At 40.8% G+C, this 23,617-nt stretch overlaps 1 protein-coding gene across 1 annotated transcript; it reads left to right on the top strand.

The window, feature by feature from the left end:
- Positions 1-1,851: 1,851 nt before the first annotated feature.
- On the top strand, positions 1,852-13,489 carry NODAL (nodal growth differentiation factor). The gene is made up of 3 exons (XM_075178290.1): positions 1,852-2,032; positions 9,260-10,032; positions 13,337-13,489. Exons 1-3 carry the CDS (start codon positions 1,852-1,854, stop codon positions 13,487-13,489), a joined length of 1,107 nt encoding a protein of 368 aa, XP_075034391.1.
- Positions 13,490-23,617: the final 10,128 nt, after the last annotated feature.

The raw sequence follows: 23,617 nt of genomic DNA, 5'->3' as shown, positions 1-23,617 counted from the left end.
TAGCAAATGATTAATTATGTACCAAGACATCTGTTTGTTCCATCAGTGTAAGTTATGTACATTTCAACCAATGAGCAGCGTGCAGTGGCAAATTAAATTTGTTTTGCAGTAAAGTATACACAGGGTTTTGACAATGTGAACACAATATAGTGGTGAGTACAACAGTTTAGTGTTTCTGTGTTTCACCCATCTCCCTTAAACATGCATTATACTTTGTTTTAGACTTGTCTCCACCTTGTTTTGTCACCTGTTGTCACTGCTTGGCCTTCCCAGGCTGTCTACACAAGCACCGATCTGGATGGGCAATTTGGTCTTTCCCCAACAACATTGTGACTGGTAAAGCCTTGTAAACAACCATTCTGAGAAAACAAAATACAGCTAAACAGGATTTAATTACTCAGAAAATAACAAGACATGAGCTTGAACTGAGTTTTGCTGATAGCATAGAGATCTATGATAATTCACATATAGCTGCTCACATCAGCAGAAAAGACAAAATCGACAGACAGATGCTGCATGCACAAAGCTTGCGCAAGGGTTGCTGAAACTCACATGTGAATATTCAGGTGCGACTTAGCAGAGAGATCCATCACTATACTTGCTCCTATAAGGACATCTACATCTAACAGGTGTAATACAATGTTAGTTTTACATTCATCTTTTACTGTTTGTATCTGCTATTACACTATTATGTTACATCATTGGAACATTCTGCACCATTCATGACTGTCCAGGTTTACATCAGGCTATTTATGTCAGGCATACCTACACCCACATAAGCATACATGCAACATGGTCAAAGCACTAGAAAAGTTTGTTAACATTGTTTTAACAACAAAAAACATATTTACTATTAGGAGTGATATATAATACAGAAGGTATAATTTGTGTACAAATTGTACAAAAAAATATCCTTAAAAATAATCCACTAAATCCTAGAATATTATGATTAATGCAGAATGCACCTATCATCCTCAGAGGTGAATTTGCAATCAGCCAATCAGAAGCGGCTAGTTAGTGCTTGCGATTGTCATCCTTATCAGTGTGTATTTATATCTGCCCTCTAGCAGGTGCAAAAGATACAACTCTTGACAGACATATATGCATATCCTTGCTGGTCTGCCTCAGCCGTCTTTATTGTACTTGTCCTAGGTTAGACCACCCGTTTCTTCCCACGTCCTACCTCTCCAGTAATAATGTAGCGCACATGTCAGATGCACGCAACTCTACATGCGCGCATCAGCGATGTCTTTACTGGATATCTGATGCAAAACTAGAACTGGAAAATTGTACCTGATGGCAATGATTGGTGCTAACACTTATTAGTACACCTTACAATGCATTGTAGGGCTTGCAAACTAGTTATCACTGCATCTTTTCAACCATTGATGAAATTCTTAATTTGCAGCGTTGCACTTAAAATGCTTTAATAAATATTTTTAAGTGTTTAATTGAGCAAATTCATACAGTATTCTTTACTGAATTTGGTTTGCTGTTTAAAATGTATGTTCTATACATGTAAACAAAATACACATTTCATTAACTTCTCTAATCCAGGTAGACAAACACAAATAAATGGCCCAGACGTAGGTGTAACTCCTACTTAGTTTTCAATAGGCTTAGACAGAATGGCCAGTTAATAGACTTGTGAATATGCGTAAGTCATTCAAGTGAAGGCTAATAAAAAGCTGGCCACATTCTATACTCTCAGAGAAGAGTGACACACACAGGGCAACAATGTCTGTCTCTTTACATTGTCTTCTGCTTTTGCTTCTCATACCTGGATCAACCAGCTACAGGGTAAAAAATTATTTTAGACCCAAATCCAGCACGCTACACGAAATTGTCAATATGACTGACAGAGCAAAGGACAAGGACCTGGACTCCCTTAATCTTCCCAACTTCATGCTGAGCCTCTACCAAAGTTTTCATCGCCTTGAATCCAGACATGGCATAGAACTGGGACCAGTACCACTACCTGGGTTTTCACCCAGTCCACAGGCTGACATCATCCGGAGTCTGACTGCTAAAAGTAAGCTAGGAATGTCTACAACTCTTATGACACCAGTTATGTATTTCTTTAGCCGCAAACAATGAATATTTTTTATTAGTGCCCTACAAAAAAAAAATTAAGTTTCACAAGTAAAATTTCACAGTAAGTCCACTAGATTACAAATATTTCTGTCCATCAAGTATTATCTGGTGTTTAGCTTTGGTGATTTAAATAGTATATGTATTGTAACACTGGTTTCAGTGAGTGAAATGGATGGCAGTGCTGTAAAACAGTCTATGCTAAGTGCAGTTACATCCTTACATTGAATAACCATTTTTCGTGGCTACTAACTCTTATAGTAGGAAACAGTAATACAAGCTAGAATGTTATCTGCATTGTGGTACAGCAATATAGATAATTATAAGTGTGTCTTTTTCCATAATTTTATCTAAAGTCCTATCTTATTTCTGTTTGCTTTGTACATGTATAGACTATACTTGGCACACTTTAATAATGTTAGAGAAATACCTAATGACAATTCTGAAAGTATAAATCATCAGAAAGGCATTCATGTGTCTTCTCTTAATGAATAAAGAATAGAAGTCTCTTTATTGATAATAAGTGTTTCTGATCTCGTGGAAAGTTATTATGCAACCAAATTTATCATTAATAAAAAGATTTCTGTTTCTTTATTGAATAATTAAAGACTTGTGAGTGCCGATCCATTGATTAAGCATTTTAATGAAATCTGAATTCAGGGTCCCACTCTTTAGTCCCAATTATACTATAAATCCATGTAGTTGAGCTGAACTGTTAATTAGAAATGATTGAGTGATAAATACCATAGGTGATAATGGCAGTATTAGAAGTGATAGTATTTACAATGTCTGATAAGAGTTGTGTGATGCTGCTACTGTGTGTGGTGCTAATAGGTATGTCCCTATGCATGTCACTGTCTGTTTGTCTGTCTTAACTAAGGTTTCCTGCAGATTACCAACAAATGTACTAAACTTTAGACTGAAACCCATTTATTTTTGACATTTTTGTTACATGCCTTGTTCAGAAAACTTGACAAAGTTGGCGTTGCTTATAAAAAAAAATGCTGTTTTGTATCCATAATTCAGTATTGCTGTTTTACTTTGATATATCTGAAGGCCAGAGTGACTATTCATCTATAAAGGTCTTAGACAAAATAGTAATATACATCCTTTTCTTGGACCTGTCTGAATGACTCCTCATCAGAGGACTCCTGCTAACCTTCAGCTCCTCAGGCATCCTCACCAGTATTGTTCTCCTGCAGGCTTAGGGGTAGTGGATTGAGGCATGGGTCAGACAGCCCTATAGAAATCCCACAAGACCTACAGTGCTGCAATCCACATCCAACGCATTAAGGTCATAAAGACATGATTGGATTACTTCCCTAGCCTTCTCCTAAAATACTTTCATGATGAATATTCTTTATATTTTTATTTATAAAATGTTTCTTAGGAAACTGATCACTTTAATATAAATTGCTAAGAAAATCATCACATGTTTTATGGAAAATGCAAATGAATGGAATTTTACAATCAAAGCAGCGGTATGGCATACCACAATATACCGGACCACTTCCACCACTGTGTTTTAGAGAACACCACATGCACACCTTGCACCAATTTTATTTGGCTAAATTAATAAAGCTCAAAGCTTCTGTTTTGTTATGCCACTATATACAGTATATCTGAAATTAATGTAAAACAGAAGGATCATCAATTTTTTCAAGGGGAGCAGATACATGTGTATCTGCTTTATATTTACATAGTGATTTAGAACTGAGCTAGGTTGCCTCCCTCCCAAATTCTAAGGGGTATATTTACTAAACTGCGGGTTTGAAAAAGTGGAGATGTTGCCTATAGCAACCAATCAGATTCTAGTTAGCATTAATTTAGAACATTCTACAAAATGACAGCTAGAATCTGATTGGTTGCTGTAGGCAACATCTCCACCTTTTCAAACCTGCACTTTAGTAAATATATTCCTAAATCTGTCTGCACATTTTAAATTTGACTCCCCTGCTGTGCAACATGGTTTTGCCAAGTTGGTAAATTTCACAGGCTAACTGGATTTATGCCTTTTACTTTAAATCTGGCCCTGTGACTTATTCTTTATAGCTCAGATAGAATTCAATCATATTAGTAAACAGCCGTTCTACAGAAGTATAGATTACAAAATGTTGAATGACAAATATTTCTGGCAACTAACTTGTTCAAAAAAGCAAAGTACCAAAATAATAAATAGTAGAGTCTTCAACCCGGGATTTATCGAGGGGTAATTCCTGGGTCGGACCCGGGTTGCCTGCACTGTGAATGGTGCAACCCGGGTTTTTCAACCCGGGTTGCACAGAAAACAAGCTGATTGGCTGTCTGACCTGTAATGCTCACAATATTTACATTAACTGCATACATAAAACCAGGAAAAAAAAACTCGAGAGGAAAACAACAGTATGGACTGAAACAACTACTTCTATCATCCACACTATAAGAAACAAACGAAAGAGAAAGGTCGCACATACTTTACATAGGTGAGTAAAGTAAAGTACGGAGCGGTGAGCAGTACAGAACGGAATTGGTGGAAACACTGAAGAAATGTCTGATTGTTTACAAATGATACAATGGAACAATAAAAATTAAAATATCTTATAAGATACACTCACACATCTTTATGGACAAAACAGCAGAAAAGCAGACTATTACAAAAAAAAAATGTTTTCAGCCAATGAAAACTGCTCTGGTGATGACTCCCACAAATTGCCAGCGCACAGACTTGTGCAGTATGAATGGGGTCAACCCGGGAAATTCCCGGGTCCAAGGTGCAGTATCAATGGTGTTTCTGAGCTGGGACTCTCCGAGCCCCGGCAAAAACCCGGCTTGAAAAACCCGGGATATTGCCGGGGCGGCAGTATGAAAGCGGTATAATACCACTTTCATACTGCCGCCTCGGCAATATCCCGGGTTGTTAACCCGGGATATTGCCGGGGCACAGGGCAGTATAGATAAGAAGATTCCCGGGTCGGGCGGGTTCATACTGCACCTGCCCGACCCGGGTTTTAGAAAAAAAAAGTGTAAAAAAAGATTTTAATTAAAAAAAAATACATAACAAATGTTTACTTAACTTATTTTCAGCCAGCGGTGTCTCTGGTGCGTTGCCGGCTGTCAGGGGGACCTCTGGGTACTAAAATGACGTCATTTCTATTTTAATTAATAAAAAATACATAACAAATGTTTACTTAACTTATTTTCAGCCAGCGGTGTCTCCGGTGCGTTGCCGGCTGTCAGGGGGACCTCTGGGTACTAAAATGACGTCATTTCTAGTCCATTAGAAATGACGTCATTTTAGTACCCAGAGGTCCCCCTGACAGCCGGCAACGCACCGGAGACACCGCTGGCTGAAAATAAGTTAAGTAAACATTTGTTATGTATTTTTTATTAATTAAAATTTATTTTTTTTACAGTATGAATGGTGAGACCCGGGAATAACACAGGTTGCACCATTCATACTGCAGGCGAGCGGGGTCCAACCCGGGAATTACCCCTCGCAAAATCCCGGGTCTAAGTCCCGGGATTTTGTGGTTGGACTATTCATACTGCACCAAGACCCGGGTTTTTCAGCGTGCCTCTGCAAAAACCCGGGTTTTTGGTGCAGTATGAATGGGGTATTATATACAAAACACTGTGCTTGCAGAGGAATTGCATGAACAGCATTTGCCTTAACAAGTACAGCAATTGACTAGTGTGAAAACCTTGCTTGCTTTATTGTATCTTCTACAAGGATTACTTAAGTGATCACCACTTAGTAGCCTATTTAAAACTTGTTTGCCACTCTTTACAATTGCAAAAAAAAGGAAGTCACAAGGCAGCTTCTAGAAGAATAAATTTACACCTTGTCTAAGTGAAATCAGCAAAATCTAATTCCCAACCACTAAATACAAATGAGGTAGACAAGGGAAGATGAGATGCCTGGGGTGGTTGGAAAAGAGTAATTAAATGGGAACATGCCCGTATTAGAATTTGTTATGATATATGTTAATGTTTTAATACTGTTTAACTTTGTTGTATGAAACAATGTATTGAGGAACTAAGTTGATGTGTCCACTGAAAAAGTTATTCACTGTCCATTTCCCAACTGATTAGTTTAGGCCCAGGCATAATCAATCCTGTTAATAGGGGAAAAATATATATATTAACCTATTTAATACAGAAAACAGAATGTGCTTCCAGTATACATAACAAAGTACATCTCGGGATGTTGAATCATATTGGCGGCTTGCACTCAGCAAATATTCAGTTTGTAGAAAACTGTTGAACAGCCTTTATTAATTCCTCTGAATCCGAGTTTTAAAATCAATGAAAACAGTTTTGTGGAGCAGTGCAAAGATGAAATATAATTTTTTTTATTCTACAGAGCAACATTACTAAAACGAGATTAGGGGATGGAAGGGCATATTATTATGGATGTAGGGCCACAGAGCAGTCTACTTATACACTTACATGCAAAAATAGATTTAGGGGAAAATTTACTCAGGTATCCTGGTGTGCAATGCATTAAGCTGCAGTTTGCAAAACAGCCTGTCAAACCACCTGTGTACATATTAATGCATTTATCTATCATAATGTATTATATATACATCTTCACTGCTGTATCCTTCTTGCACAGGTAGCTTTATGCAATTTGCATGATTTCTCTTTACTCAACTTGATAATTTTTTTTATTTTACTTGTGCTCATTGTAAGCAATGCAAAGATATCATTAGTGATATGATGTGTTCTGCTGAAGGCTGGCACCCCAATCCCCACTGCTTCTTACATTAGCATGTGGGAGCTGGAGGCGGCCTCCTCTGCTCCTTAGTGTGGGAGTGTGGTGCTTGGCTGTGGCATAATAGTCAAGATCCATACTCTCAGACCATCACATAAATTAGCTTCACAGGAAAGAAGATGCTGGCTGCTTCTCCTCCATGTCAGCAGCTGATCCTCCATGGGGGTCATCGGGGTCATAAAAACATTGCATGAGTGACATAGTATCAAGGCGCAAAGCTCTGCAATTCTGTATTAAATATCCATTACCGGCTTCTCCTCACTACTCCCATATCTAAATCTCATGCATCAACATCTCCCATAGCCAGGGGGGTGTAGGAACCAGGGGAGGGGGAGGGGGGGCTGAGGTAGCAGTCTCCCCCACCCATGATTTTGGTTGGATTGGCAAATACTGTGATTTTCTCCCCCCTGAACTTGTACACAAAAGCCTTCATGTTATTTTCTGAAGTCATGGTATCAGTTCTAAACTTGTGAAACTTTTTAAATGATAGATTGCCTTAGTGTAGATGTAATACAGATTGATTGATTTTTTTATTTAAAAAACGTGCTTTGTTCATAAACATTTAATAAATAACCTGTACTGATGATGAACAACTATTCACTTTACTTTTACTCTGAATGTTGTGCAGTGCATCTAGCAACAAACATACCATATAAATGTATAGCACATACCATAACCACTGAGGCAGTGACAATAGATTTAAAAATACTCCCAATCAAATGAGATTAGGCTGTCAACGAAATCTGAATAAAAACTGGGTTAATGATTCTGAAAAATTCAAATTTTTAAGATGAACAATTGAATTTATCTAACTCTCTAACACCTATTGTACTAATTGGTAATTAATATTAATAATAAGAATACTTATTTAATAATGTATAAATACATTTTTGGCCAACCCCTGAAACACTGACAAAAATGAACATAGGATTGGGAGTCTTTGTATATCTACAGTAACTGTTACAACTATTGTAAAAGGAGATTCCCCCCCCCCCCCCCCCCCCCATCCCATGAAAACTTTCACTCCTAAGCCCCTGTCCATAGCACTAAATTACCATCTCCAGCTCAGACACACTCCCAACACACTTTTCTCCAGCATCAGGTTACTCCATCACTATCTGGTGACTGTTATAGCATTCTGCCGATGTTGGGGTTGTTTCTATCCTCATTTCTTTAAATGTGTTAAAACAAGAGAGCCTGGGGGTGATTTAGGCCCCGCCCCCTTTCTAACATCTAAGGCTGCCGGCGGCTGCACACTATGTGCAGGTCTGCTCGGCAGTGACAGGCAGGGACAGTGTGCTGCCCGACCCGGCAGTCGGCAGCAAGTCTCTGCTAGGGGGGAAATTGCCCCGATTGTCCCCCCCTGTATCCACCACTGCCCGCCAGGCCTGTCAAGCTAGACTTGCAAGGCAATCCACATAAACAAACTGCATCCGCTTTTACCATGAAGTGTTTCCTAAAATGCGGTTTGGAGGGTTGCAAACTGCCAGACATCGAATGTGGTCTGAGTTGTCACCCTACAAACCAGGGGCCTGATTCATTAAGGATCTTAAATGAAGAGGATTCTTATTTGAGTCTCCTGGACAAAACCATGTTACATTGCAAGGGGTGCAAATGAGTGTTCTGTTTTGCACATAAGTTAAATACTGACTGTTTTTTCATGTAGCACACAAATATCAACTTTAAATTTCAGTGTACAAATAAGCTATCATGTATTTGTGTGCTACATGTGCTATAGTGGTCATACAGCAACATTTTTATTATCAGCCTAATTATATGTAGTTTTCTTGTACATAGAAGGTAGTATAGCTGCTACTGTGCCTGCGTTCTTTGTCAAAGCCCCATGTACATATGTGCTTTTTTCAACCCTAAGTGGTGCTTGGGGGCACCTACAAAACTTTTTATAGGTCCCACAAATGTGTAGTCATGCCCCTGATCTAAGTTCATGACACATGAACACTGATTTGTTCTAAATATGCTCTCGGCAATGTGCACAGAACAAAGCTCAGGTTGTGTGCCAGGAATTCACACTTATACTGCATCCTATGTGCAGGAACACACAGCATAAAAGCGCAGAGTTGCCTAGGCTAATAGACATGGGTGTGCAAATATCCGATATGCTGTAAGCCTAAGGGCCTGAATCTCACTGGGCCCTATAACAGCTGCATGGGCTTCTATGGCTATTGTTGTGTCCCTGTTCATACCTTAGAAGTTGGTCAACACTATCCGATAACTTAGGATTTTTTATTACCATACATTTTGGTGCGAAATGTTTTCACAAATTTTTGGATTAGTATATATTTTACATTCAGTAGCTTGCTATTCTCTTCAGATATTGTTATATAAGTTTAATATGGCCCTATTTTGTCAATACTTATTAGTTTGTGCTTAACTTTTCTTTTTTCATTCATTCAGACTTTGAACAAGTGGGAGAAAGATACATTCTTGTATTTGACTTTTCGTCTCTCAGCCTTGATGAAGAGCTTCAGTTTGTTGAGGTCCGAATTAAGAAAAGTGCATTAGCAAAGCCACTTAGCGATGGGGTACAAGTGATGGTGGATGTTTTTCATGAAGACTCAACTTGCCAAAAGCCTCGTGAGTTATGCCAAGAATATCTACATTTGGGTTTATTTAAAAGTACTCCTCGGTCAAGAGATTCAGAAAGTTGGGTAGTGATAGAAGCTACTGAGATAGTCCACAAGTGGTTGGAAAGGACTGATAAAGCTGGTGTCCATACACCTGTTCATTCAAAACTTAGAGAAATTATATCAGAAGAGAATGCCAAAAGGAAATACAAGGTACACACTTCTGCAGATCAACTGGTACTCATGTTTGTATATTCCAATACTTCCAAGAAGGAGAGGTTCTCAGTGACTGCTACACTCCTGCTAGATGCTGCACAATCCAAATTCCTTGCACCAATGCCAGTCTTGAAAACCAAAACTACATCAAGAAGAAGTAGAAGAAGCCACATGATTAGAGATCGCGTCCTGGGCATGAAGCATGCCCCAACTTCTGATAATACAAGCAATCTTTGCAGAAGAGTGGAGTTCATTGTGGATTTCTATATGATTGGTTGGGCTGCTTGGATCATTCATCCAAAAAAATACAATGCTTATCGGTGTGAAGGCACCTGTCCAAGCCCAGTGAATGAAAGTGTCAAACCAAACAATCATTCATACCTTCAGGTAAGAACACAATTGCTCATGCAGCATGATTGTTAGACTCAACAATAAGAGTAGTTTTTTTTTTTTTATATTTCTTACTATAAACCAGTTCTATGAGATATTACAACTTGTTTGCAGGGAGGAAATGTGGTATAGAGTCTCAATTTTGTGTAGGATTTGTCATTAACTAATCTTATTGGTTGGCATCAATATTCTGTAAAGGTACCCTACACAGAATGACCTGGTAGGATCTCTGATGTAATGTCCATTTCTATCGTCACCAAAAAAGATGTCCGATGTGATTAATGTGGTTCCTATGCACAATATAACAAAGCATAACAAAATACAAGAAAGTATAAACAATGCATTGTGCACTGGATCCAATATGTGGTCAAAGAGAATGAGAGATACTGTCCAGTGACTTTTTATGCAGTTTGAGTTAACAAAAAAACAGTGATGATGTCACAATGTACACAAAGATAACACTTCATTGGTTCAGGTTTCATGATGGTCCAGTACAATGCACTCCGTAGATCAGTTCAAAGGACGCTTCTTCAAAGGTGGTGGATACTCACTCCAACAGCTATATAAGTGTCTTGCCTCAGGGAAGCACTGAAAATCTAGTTTAAATTAACTCATTAACAGAGTATCTATGAGAATTAATTGTATACTAATCATATGTAGCGACCACTATGTGCGATCGCTTCTCCAATGATACCGGATTCCTGCTGGAGAAATGTGGATTAATATAAGACGAAACACCATACATTTCTTAGGACCTGAACCATAAATGTATTATTTATCTTTGTATAAATAATCTCTAAGAGCCTGAGTCATTAAGGAGAGCAATGCAAAAAAAGGAGTAACTGTGCACCTTGGCAAAACCATGTTGCATTAAAGGGGGAGGTAAATTTAAAATGTGGGGAGATTTATAGTTGGGGTAGGGCATGTCCTATATTAACTTTAAATTAGCAGTGTAAATATAAAGCTATCAAGTATTTGTGTGCTACATGAAAAAGCAGCTAATATTTCCCTTACATGCAAAGTAGTAAACTAATTTAGAATCCTTGAATTGTAACATGGTTTGTCCAGGAGAAAATTTACTCCTTTATTTTGCCATACTCTCCTTAATGACTCAGGCCCCAAGTCTTAATAATAAAAGAATGTGAGTTGAAACATTTATTATAATTAAATTATTTACAAATTTAGGTGTGAATGTAAGTGTATTTACTTTGTTTACCTGTGCAATTTCGTAATTAACCTAACCGCGGTATGACGTAGCATACTAACAGAATTGCACGGAAAACAATTTAAATAGATTTTATATTAATTTAGAAAGACTTCAACCAATTAATGGCCTTCGACACTGTCATATTTGACCAAACATGTATATACACATGTTGCCAGATCTCAAAAAGATCACTGAGGGTACAAGTAACGCAGTCAGATGATGACAGCATAGCCGGTCAGATGCATTCCTTGTCAGACTGATCCTCTCCATCAAGGTGTCATTTTCCTGGAAAAAAATATTTAATGTCAATTTTTTTAAGGGTAAGAAGATTTTGAGTATATTTAACTGCAGACACTTTGAGCATATTAACTTTCATTTTGAACTTGTCTGCAGAGTTCAACCTTTTTCAAGCTTTGCATATCCTTGATCACTTGCTGTGAGGAAAAGTGAGATAATCTCACATTCTTACACTCCCTGAGACAATCAGCAGGAAGTCCTGTCTAATTAGCATATGGCAAGCATCTTGTTTATATCAACAGATTAATAGTGCCCTTTAGCAAGGTTTACAAATTCACCTAGATATGTAAATGAAGCCAGGAAAAAAAATGCTAGACAGGGAAGAATATGTTGAAAAATAATTTTATTTAGCCTTCAACAAAATAAGTTTGAATGATTTTGATACATAATGAAGAAAAGTCATGTTTTCCATAGCTTCCTATTGAGTTACTTGTGAAAGCCTTAAACTGGTCACACGTGCATACCTGATTGGACAATTTGATGTTTTTACTCTCCTTTCTAACAGCTCAAAATCGAATACAGTTGTTTTTGAATTAAGTAAAGAGGGTTGAAAATCATGGTGGTTGATGACCTGCAATGGGTTATATTCATCATGAACCAACCTGCAAATGGAAAGGAGCGCAGAGTAGCCATATGTATAATGCGATCCAATCATTGTACAGCACCTGACATGTATGTTTACAGATACGGTCAGTTGGTGATAGGACTGGCAACCAGATTGCACAGTGTGTGGAAACTTGAAGAATCATAAATTCACAGATTAGTTCAGGAACTGTTTCTAGATTGTATTAATAGGTTAAATTAGTCTGGCTACACCAACTTCTTACAAAGACACTTCCTTTTGTATTTCGTTTCGTTACATGAAGAAAGAATAAAACTATATAATAGAAATATAATTGAGAGTGATCCAAATTACATCACATTAGATAAATATAATAAAGGAAACCATAACAATAAGAGTATTGTGTATTCCCTTAAAGAACCCCCCCCCCCCCCCCCTCCAAAAAAACCCAACAAAAAACAACAAGGTTGGTCATGTGCAGTGTGATAAGATTTAGCATAGAAAAGAAACAGAATACATATACCCTGGTGGGATGACCCAGAAATTAGTTATAAGGAATAGCCAGTTACTTAATTCCCTAGAGGAGCAATAGTCTTCTATACCTTATAACATGTTTTGGGTACAGAATCAATTGCTGTATGTCATAGTATGCAACAATAAGGAGGAAGAGCTAGAATGACGGGGGATTGATATAACTTAAAAGCAATCTCTTTTTTTCTGTATAAAGAGGAATCTCAGCACTGGAGTACCAGGTTCCCAATTAGACCTAGCAGATTTACCATAAGAATGCCAAGAATACTCAATATTAGAACCAGGACAAGAGAGTAAAAATTCACTACACTATAAGATATATAATTTGAAATGGAAATGGTCCTTTTGTGAATATAACACATTCTAGGACGGGGGGGGGGGGGGGGGGGGGGGTCAACAGCAAGTAAACAAATAGCTGTAACATACACTCTGTGCATATTTGTTAAATGCAAAAACAGCGTTAGATAACATCACTCCTTCAAGTATGTAGTTTTACTGCATAGTTTTAAAAATGAGAAAAAAGAGAGACAGTCTGACAATAGGAAATTAGTTCCCCTTATCAGAAGTCACTAGTTATTTGCTATTTTATGTATACATCAGCACCAACTTAGGGGAAGTTAAAATATGTTTCATTAGGCAAATATATATTCCTAAATTGTACCATAACTACTTCAAGTTAACGGCTTGATGTGTTTTCTTTTCAGAGCTTAGTAAACTTGTATGACAAAGAAAAGGCTCCAGAAGTGTGCTGCGTTCCCATCAAGATGAGCTCTCTCAGTATGGCTTACTACGATCATATGACTGTCGCCTTCCAAAGCCATGAAGCCATGATTGTAGAAGAGTGTGGATGCCGATGAACAGACACCTGGAGCACAAAGATCCACCACTTGTAACCCGTGGTTTGCTTATTCCTGAATGAAGCATGGAGGCAAATTTTTCATGGCAGTCAGCCAAGACGGAACTTGTGGACACCTGGTTCATCTTTATAAATTATACTGTTAGGCGTCATACTCTGGGCATACCTCAGGATATTATTAGTATCATCCTTTATTTATATAGCACCACCATAGTATGCAGCGCTGTACAGAGTATATTTGTCAGTTACTGCCCCATTGGAACTTACAGTCTAGATTCCCAACACACAGACACACACATTAGGGTCCATTTTCGTCACCAGCCAATTAACCTACCATGTATGTTTTGGACTGTGGGAGGGAAACGGAGCTTCCAAAGGAAACCCATGCAAACACATGGAGAACATACAAACTCCACAAAGATAGGGCCCGGATTGTGAATCATGATCCCAAGACTGAGAGGCAGCAATGCTAACCTCTATGCCACCAACAAAACAGATGATGAATAACAGCCGTGGCAATTACAATGATTATGTATAGATGTATATATGTATTGAAAGTTATATTTTCAATGTAGTGTTGTACCAGATAATATTTTATATAAAACTATGTTTAAAGTTACAGTAATGGATTTTTTTAATAGTTTTTATGGGACTGTAGAAACTATGTAAAGTCTTAAGCAAAATCATTTCTATCATTTTTTTTTTCATTCCTTAACATTTACATTAGACAAATACAAAAAGATAATATTAACTGTAGGTTTATAGTGTCTTTAAGAAACATCTGCAGCTAAGACTTCTCAAAATCTACTTCAAAATGAGATAACAAACACTTAGGGCTAGATTTACTAAGCTGCGGGTTTGAAAAAGTGGGGATGTTGCCTATAGCAACCAATCAGAATCTAGCTGTCATTTTGTAGAAAGCACTAAATAAATGAAAGCTAGAATCTGATTGGTTGCTATAGGCAACATCCCCACTTCTTCAAACCTGCAGCTTAGTAAATCTAGCCCTTAGTGTTATCTTTTGGGATATTTAATAATGGAAATGTATTTAATTCTCCAACACAAATGTTAAATAGTAATTAAAACATGTTATGTGTTGTATACATAGAGCTATCCTACCAGTTTGTTAAAAAGAAGCATACACAGGAACAGCAATAGAGCATTTTCACTGGATTAGGCGATGACGAGGTACATTCCTAAAGCATCCCTCCATAATGGGAATACTGTAATAGTGGAAAAGAGTGAATGTAGTCCCACTGCACAAAAGTGTAAGAAAGGAAGAGGCAAGCAACTACCGACCAGTGAGCCTTACATCAGTAGTATGGAAATTGATAGAAACATTCTTAGAAGAAAGAGTTGTAGATTACAGTATCCCAAATCCAGCAACTTACAGGATCCCAAACAGCATAATTTACTGGGGGAAGATCATGTCAGACAAATCTTATTGACTTTTTTGACTAGGTTGCTAAATAAATAGATCAAGGGGGGGGTGTAGATGTAGCTTATCTGGATTTCAGTAAGGCTTTTGACTCTGTCCTACTTCGCACACTATAAACTCGAAAGCTTGGGTTTGGATTCTAAGATGGTTAAATGAATACGATCTTGGATGCAGGTTAGAAAACAAAGAGTTATAGTAAATCAAGTACATTGACATGAGGGAAAGGTTACCAGTGGAGTACCCCAAGGATCTGTACTTGTGTAAGGTCCCTAAAGGAGATGTGCCTCACAGGGCGACTACCTCCTAATACCTCCGAATTTACCACGATCCGCGTGGATGACTGGATCCCACCTCGGTCCCGGTTTGGGTTTTCTCCGGACGCCCGCAAGTAACGCCTAAGAGGGAAACACACAGTTAAACCGAGTCTACCAAGTAAGGGCTGTCCGAGACTACGGCAAGGGACGAAGACACGGTCAGTCCAAGCTCCTTGCCGCCTCCTCACTTTGTTCTTGCCAAGACGCGGGGGACTACAGGCACTGAAGGCCAAGACTAATCCGAGGACTAATCCCGCCTCAAGTGCCTCACACACCTGCCGGTGAGGGCCTAACCGAAAGGAGGAATCGAGCGTGATACTCACCGGGACACTCCCACTTCCGATCCGGTTCTCCTGCACCTTCCCGACTCCTGCGGATGACAAGACACACAGCCTCCCTCTACGCTCTCCGTGAACTAAGATGGCACCCACAAACTGGACTAACTACAACGGCGACCCGACCCTAACAACGTTCTAATGGTCGGCAATGCAACTAAGTCAAACACTAGGACTAACTAAATGTGGTGCACTAACGGAACTACTAGTTACACGCTACGGGGAACACCAGCCGGTGTTCACAGCCTAAACCGGAGGGCGGTTCCTAACCCCCTCACCCAGGTCTTACCAAGAAGCTGCCTTCTTGCTATGGAGTCACACACAGGCCCTAAGTACGGGTTCTTTAAGCCCGGCTGAGGCTCAGTAAAACAGCACACTAACCCGCGGGCCGACTGCCGCACGGAACAGCCGATCGAACTGAACCGCCCGACTGCCTGTACTCGGGTATCTCACACGTGTCCCTACGTCCGGAACCACAGGTCCACCTGCACGGAACCGGCCTTGAGGACCCTTGATCAGAACCACGGCCGCCCCTGGAACTGCCTCAAGGTGTGCTGTACTGCCACCAACTCACTCAGCCACCCCCCTCTGGGTACCAGTGTGACCCCGGGGACCTAAGGGACAGGAAAACTACATGTGTTCTCCCCTGACTATGTGTATGCTGGTACTTACACTTGTCCCCCACAGCACGGGTTAGCACAGGAAAACCACAGGAAACAAGAGCCTACCTTTAATGGGGGCCTGACGTCTTGCCCCTGGACACAGCTAGGAAGCACACCAAAATACTGTAATGTAAACTACACTCGCCACACAGACAGAATAAATACAGTCTACAGTACTTTGCCGCTACTTACCCGAACACACCGCTGCTAGCCAACCAGCAGGTTGCTACAGCACCACGGGAGCCTACGCTCGACCGTACCTCCTAACCACGTGTGCTCACCTCACACAGGACCGCGCCTACTCTCACGAGGCTCCCACGCCTCTACCACACACCACCAGGGCCTTATGCCCTACACACCATGGGTCTCTGCCCAGCTACACACAGAGCCTTCTACTCTGACTAATGGGCCTCAGCCCCCTCTCTAACTCAGGGCTCTGAGCCCACTTACTAGGGCCTTATGCCCTAACTACCTAAGGGCCTTGTGCCCTTGTACACCTGGGGCTCTGAGTCCCCCTTTCTAACTAACAGGGGCTTGTCCCCTTTATATCAGTATACTAATGGCCTACTGGCCCACTACTTCGTTGGGGCCTAGTGCCCAGGTCCCTGGGCCTTGTGCCCCTACTTTAGAGTGCCAACGGGCCTTGTGCCCGACTTTATTATATGTACTGCGGGCGTGGGCCCGGGAGAGGAGTTGCCTGGCAAGGCCTTACCTGGGGCTGTCTTCGGGGAGCTTCTCCTGGACTCCTTCCCCGCCTGCCGCTGCTTCTCTGCTCTGCCGCCGGCTTCTGCTTTTGATCCCGCCGGTCTTCAGGCAGCAGAGGCGCTCTTAGCCCTAACAAGGGCTCTCTGCCGCCACTGCTGGTCTCCGCTGTCTTCTGTTCTTGATCCCGCCGGTCTTCAGGCAGCAGAGGCGCTCTTAGCCCTAACAAGGGCTCTCTGCCGCCACTGCTGGTCTCCGCTGGCTTCTCTTCTGGTCTTGATCCCGCAGCTCTCCGCGACACGTCCTCTTCTGACTCTCTCCGCCGTCGAACTGAACATGGCGGCGCGCGCGCCGACTTAAATAGTCGGCGCCGCGCTAGCGTCATCACGTAGCGTCGACGCGACGCCACGTGATGACATGGCGGGCCCGGATTGGTCCGTCGCCATGCTTCTTTTTGAAATGGCCGGGAGGTGAGCCCTGATTGGCTCACCGTCCCGGCTGAACGGAGGGGACCGCCGCCCGAGGGATGACGACGGCCCCGGACAGGTAAGTCCTCTACACTTGGACCAGTGCTTTTCAATATCTTTATTGGTGACATTGAATATGGTATTGAAGGGAAAGGTTGCCTTTTTGTGGATGACACAAAGATATGTAACAGGGTAGACGCACCAGGAGGGGTAAAACAAATGATTAATGATCTAGGTAGAATAGAGGAATGGTCAAGAGAGTAACAACAACAACAGGTTAAAATAACAAAATCATAGACTTTGGGCTCAAAAAAGTCTAAATATAGTATTAATGTCATAATAATGGAAACTACTGAAGAGGAAAGGGATCTAGGAGTCATTATTTCAGGTGACTTAAAGGCAGATAAGCAATGTAACAAAGCAATGAGAAAGGCAAGTCAGATGCTTGGCTGCATAGGGAGAGGAATCAGTAGCAGAAAGAAAGAAGTCATAATGCCACTGTATAGGTCACTGGTCGGGCTCATCTAGAGTACTGTGTTCAGTTCTGGAGGCCATATCTCCAGAAGGATATAAATACATTAGAAAATGTACAAAGGGCAACAAAAATGGTGCATGGCCTACAGCAAAACACTTACCTGGAAAGACTAAAGGATCTTAATATGTATAGTTTGGAGCAAACAAGGGAACGGGGAAAAATGATAGAAACTTTCAAATATATCAAGGGTTTTAACAAGGTACAGAAAGGAAACATTCTTCAAAGGAAGAGAAATACTAAAACTCGAGAACATGCACTGAAACTGGAGAAAAGTCGGTTCAGAGGAAATTTGAGGAAAAACTATTTCACAGAAAGGGTAGTGGATAAGTGGAATAGCCTCCCATCAGAGGTGGTAGAGGTCAAACGTGTTTTATCTGCCCTCAAATTCTCTGTTTCTATGTAAAAATAAATATGCTTAAAAGCAGTATAACAATATATTGAATATCCCAGTTGTAAAACCGTGAAAATGTGAAAACACTACATTAAAGTAATGTGCTTTTCTCTGTAGCACCAAGGGCTGCTAGATGCAGCCATTTTTAAATGGAAGCATAGCTTAACAAGTCCAAGCATTATTAATGCAACATGCTATAACAGGATTACACATGATACCTTATGATATCTTATTACATATTGTTATAATCAGTGGTATTCCTAATCTATAGGATGCCTAAAGCCACAACTGTAACAGCATCCTTCTCATTTCTTATACAAACTACCATAAAAATAGTGTATGTTATACAAGGTAAATGTTGCCACTTTAATAATTACTGACAAGGTATAAACCAATCATTTAGAACTTTGCATGAAGAACATTAGCATTTTTTGGTATATTTTGCTGCTGCACCTCTATTTTCAGAGGGTCATCAACAGAGATGGCGATCGCTTTCATACGCACAGTGATGTTGGGTCAGTTGCTGTGATAATGTAATCTCTGTAGGCACTTCTACACAGATGTCTCAGTTTGCCTCCCAATATGCTGAGCCACGACTTTGATATACTAAGTCAGAGGTGCTCAATCCCAGTCCTCAAGAGCTACCAACAGTTCATGTTTTCAGGATTTCTTTAGTTATACATAGGTGAGTTAATCAATTTTTCTAGGTCAGTAATTAGTAAAGCGCTACGGAATTTGCTGGCGCTATATAAATAAATGTTGATGATGAACATCATGATGAATGAGGACTACGTTTGAGCACCTCTGTACCAATTAGTATAAGATGTACACTGCTATTGTGTGCATGTTTCTATGACCATTTTCAAATGTTACTTATGTTTTGTTTATTATGAGGTCAGGTCTGTATCTAATACTGCAGTTACATTGTTTATATTTTTTGTGTTTGGATCAGTGATGGGCAACCAGAAACACATCTGAACTTCTTAATCTCAGTAATAAAAAAATACATTTAATTAATGAAAGAGACACCTATCTGTAACAACATATCAGCAGATATTTAAAACAAGTGTTACAAGCCATCACCCAAAAATCTGACAATAAAGCAGGAAAGAGCTGGGGGTGCAGATAATGGCTCAAAGGATCCTCATACGCAGGGGCAGGCTTGGCTAGGGGGCATCTGCCCCCCAGGCTGGTCCTATAATTGGCTAACATGGGCTGAGTCACTGGGCCACCTCCTTTGTTTTCTTTTAAAATGTTCCTAATCGGCTGCTGAGTCTAGTCTTGTCCCCCCGGGCTAAAGTTTACCAGCCCTCCGCTGCTCATGCAGCTCTAGGGCAGCCTGTGGCCAATCACTGGCTTGGATGCTCTTACTGAGCATCCTTCACAGATAACCTTAAACATTTTTTAAAGGTGGCAGGTCTGGTAATATACTATGTGCGTTTCAGTGTGATTCCATTATCCTAGTTTACACAATCTGGAAAACAGGTTGCTGGTGGTTTTTCATAATTATAAGGTAACATTGCTGCAGGTTCAATATTTGTGCATTTTGTACATACACCATAACATACACCATAATAAGCCAGTCTGAACTACTGTTCGCAAACAACAACTTAGCAAATATAATGGAGATGGATAGCACTGATGTTTCAGTATGCATATATATGTTTGACATCCTGAAAATTGTTTTCTTCCACACTATTCCATGGGATCACAGAAAGGAAATATACCAATGCTTTCTTCAATATACTCTGCATTTCATCACTTCATAACTATAATATTGCTGTGACATTTCACAGAGTCCCTAGTGCAGACCCGGAACCATAGTTTAAAAACAAAACTGAATATTCAATGATAAATGCTTTAGTTCCCTTTATCTAAACCCGTTATATAATGAGCAGAGACTAAGCCAGAGCGCATTAGAAGGTACGACATTAGAAATCTGGACAGCAAAGATTCCTAATGCTGTTAAACAATCTTCATGAAACACCAAGGGGTATATTTACTAAAATGACTAGGAGAAACTGACAGCTTTAACCCATTAATTATTTGCAATTTGTGAGTTTACATATTAAAATAGGTCATATCTGGTTGAATAATCATTTATATAGGTTATACTTTTATTTTATTAAATCATGATTAGGACTTAATCACAAAATAACAGTAGAATTACCAGACATGAAGTCTGTCTAATCTGTGTGAATAATACTCAAAATCTCATTACTGAGACCAAGATTTTTGCTAAGATTTTAACAGCTGAAGTTAAATGTGTGTCAGGTTAGTAAAAGTTTGAGAGTAGATGGGGTAACAGCTTGGCTTCTATTGCCACCATGTCTAGGGGTTGGATTTACAGTTTGGCTTGGGATTTCTCTTACCATCAGTAACCCACTGTTACGGACCTCTCCTATTCATACTGCTTGGCCAGCACCAGGCGCCTTCATTGGCAGATAGAGCCTCTGGGTGGTGAGCATAACTGCATTAGCACCTCTTTGATGGAAACTGTGGCAGGATACTCTTAACTGCTTAGTGGACTTTTAGAACTTGTAGAATAAAGAAGGATCTTTAGCAATAGCAGCTTTTACTGCTCTGCACTAGCTTTTAAAAGAGCTATTGCAAAACAACATCCATTTAATGGTAGCTTATGTTCACACACTTTACATGGGACATTTCTGCCTTTTATACAGTTTTTACACACACACACACACACACACACACACTGAGGGGGATAATCCAGTCCTGTTCCTTTAATCAGTGTCCTTACCCAAACTGCTTCCAGGACTTCGGTCCTTGAGGTCTGGAGCCCTCTCCAAGCCAACTATGGCTCCAGGAGAGTAGGAAACAGACCTCAGCAGCAGTTCAACAGTTACAGCAGCCGCAGCTGTTTGAGATTGGTTGTGGTGCTTTTCTCCCTGGGGCTACCAAGAAACAGCCCACTGACAGGATACATTAGATACATCAGAAGGGGCCCTAGGAATGCTGCTCCCAAATTCCCAATTGGGTTACAGTAGCTTGAATACTGCCAGTCTCCTTCTCTCACACTTGCTTTGGGGTTCATGTGAATTTGTGCGGGCTCCCAGCACAGCTTTCCTTTATTCCAAGAACTTGAGGGCAAGGAAGGCCTAAAACACCAGTGGGATCCATCCACTATATATGTTATGGCCACCAGTGCGACATAAACTCATAGAACAGGTAGAAGAGGTCTTCACCTTTAGCAGCCGCCTTTCCCGTAGAGACTGGTTATGCTCAAAGGTACTCGGATGCCCCCAGGTCTTATACTCAGAGTAGTATCAGTTTATGCTAACACGGCAGCACACAGGTACAGCGAGGTAGCGCACAGTATAGTGGCAGGCCAGAGGTCAGCGGACTGAACAGAGCACCAGAGAGGATGTCAGGTACAGGCAAAAGGGTCAAGGACACAGGCACAGGTTCAGAATCCAGGGACAGGCGATATGTCAGGGTCACTAGCACAGGTTCAGAATCCATGGACGGGCAAAGGTAATACACGAGTAATCAATCACAGGTTCCACACCAAACAATAGTACAGGAGCAGACAGCAGTACTGGAGGCAGGACGCTATAACCGGCAGTGAGGCTCAGTCCTCACTGCCTTAAATAGTGCAGATGACCAATCAGAAACAGGCCCTGTAAGTGCTCTCAGCACTTGCCTAATTAATTGCTGGCACCAGCAGCCAATGACAAAGTGCGCCCAGCAGATTTAATTTAACAAGCTAATCAGCCATAATTGGCTGATTCTGTATAGCCATGCGCGCACGCGGCTGTTTGACAGCTGGCCGGGCGCGGCGGCAGGGAGGAAAATGCGTCCCGGTTGTTGCCCAGGCAACCGAGACGTAGGAACCGGAAGCGACGCCCCGGTCGTCATAGAGACGTGCAGAACTTCACAAGCAGGATGGGAAGAGTCGCGGCGGCCGCGGGCACCGCCGTGACTGCTGACACTATACCACCAGGTTGAGTACATATAAAACTCTACTCTAAGCATCTAAAACATTTATATAATAATTTTAAAAGTAATTTCACGCAGAAGCACTGTGTCGCATATGGAAACTCAATGGGCACACTGTTTCATGAAACTGTGGCTGCAGCCTGTGGGGGTAATTAGTCAGAGCAGTTCTTGCTGGGCTTAAATATAACAACTACCATCGCCTGACCATAAACCTCCAGATCCATAAATAATATTGGAGTTGAGTAATCAAATAGTGAACCTTGGATGCAAATAACTCTTATTAATATGCATTCATGTCCTTGCTAATATTGCCTAACACCATCATCCGGCTCAGCTAGCATATTCATGTTCATCATCTCACCTCACGCCAGGGAGGCCATAAAGCTACCAATCCTGACACCTTGGGTATGCCTGGAAAGAGCATCCTCCATCCAATCTCCCCACTTTTTCTGAACTAACAGACAGGAGAAATGCACCTCCAATGGGGGGGTGGCAAAATATACTCCCTTTCCAAAACAAAACACCTCTGTCCCAGCTCTATTTCTTCACATTCAGGGTTTCTTGCATAGCCCTCACTTAGACCTCCCAGATGAGACTGTGGCAACCATGACAAGACAGAATTATTCCAGACTTGGTAAGGGACAAGGAACAGTACTGTGTATTATTATTATTATTATCATTTATTTGTTAGGCGCCACAAGGTTTCCGCAGCGCCGCACATAGTACAAACAGTAGACTATACAGGGTATAACAGTACAGAACAATAAACAAAAGTACCAATACATATGCACAATACCAACAGTTGGGTGTCGCGATTGCACCCAAAGGACTACATAATGCCATGCCTGCTGAGGAGGTTAGAAATGACTGTGGATGAACAGCGTATAGCAGCACAAGGAAGAGGCGACAGAGTCAGCATGAGGAGACAGTAGGTGCAAGAGTCCTGACTGAGGTGACAGAGAAAAGATTTGAGGGAACAATCAGTGAGAAACAGTGCTGTACCTCAGCGAGTAACACAAAGTGTGTTCGCACATCAGAAACATTAGACAAGGAATTAGCGAGCCTTACAGGATTGTGACAGGGCAGAGTCCAGCCCTGGATTTCAGGAGACAAGGAAAAGTGTGCGGAAAGCACAATACTTGAGCACTGAGGCTTTTGAGGTAGATGAGAGAGTAATAGATAGAGATTCTGATAAGCACCGCAGGGGCCAGAGAATATAGTAACATATAAGAGAGTGTCAGAAACAATACTAAGAAACTAGGGGAGTCCATAAACCCTACTGATTGTATAGAGGTTCCTTTTGAGAGACTGCAAATGTGGGCTTTTAT

Source organism: Mixophyes fleayi, chromosome 6, assembly GCF_038048845.1.
Source record: "Mixophyes fleayi isolate aMixFle1 chromosome 6, aMixFle1.hap1, whole genome shotgun sequence".
NCBI lineage: Eukaryota > Metazoa > Chordata > Amphibia > Anura > Limnodynastidae > Mixophyes > Mixophyes fleayi.
The sequence above is the reverse complement of the archived record's forward strand: the minus strand, read 5'-3'. Positions and strand labels throughout refer to the sequence as shown.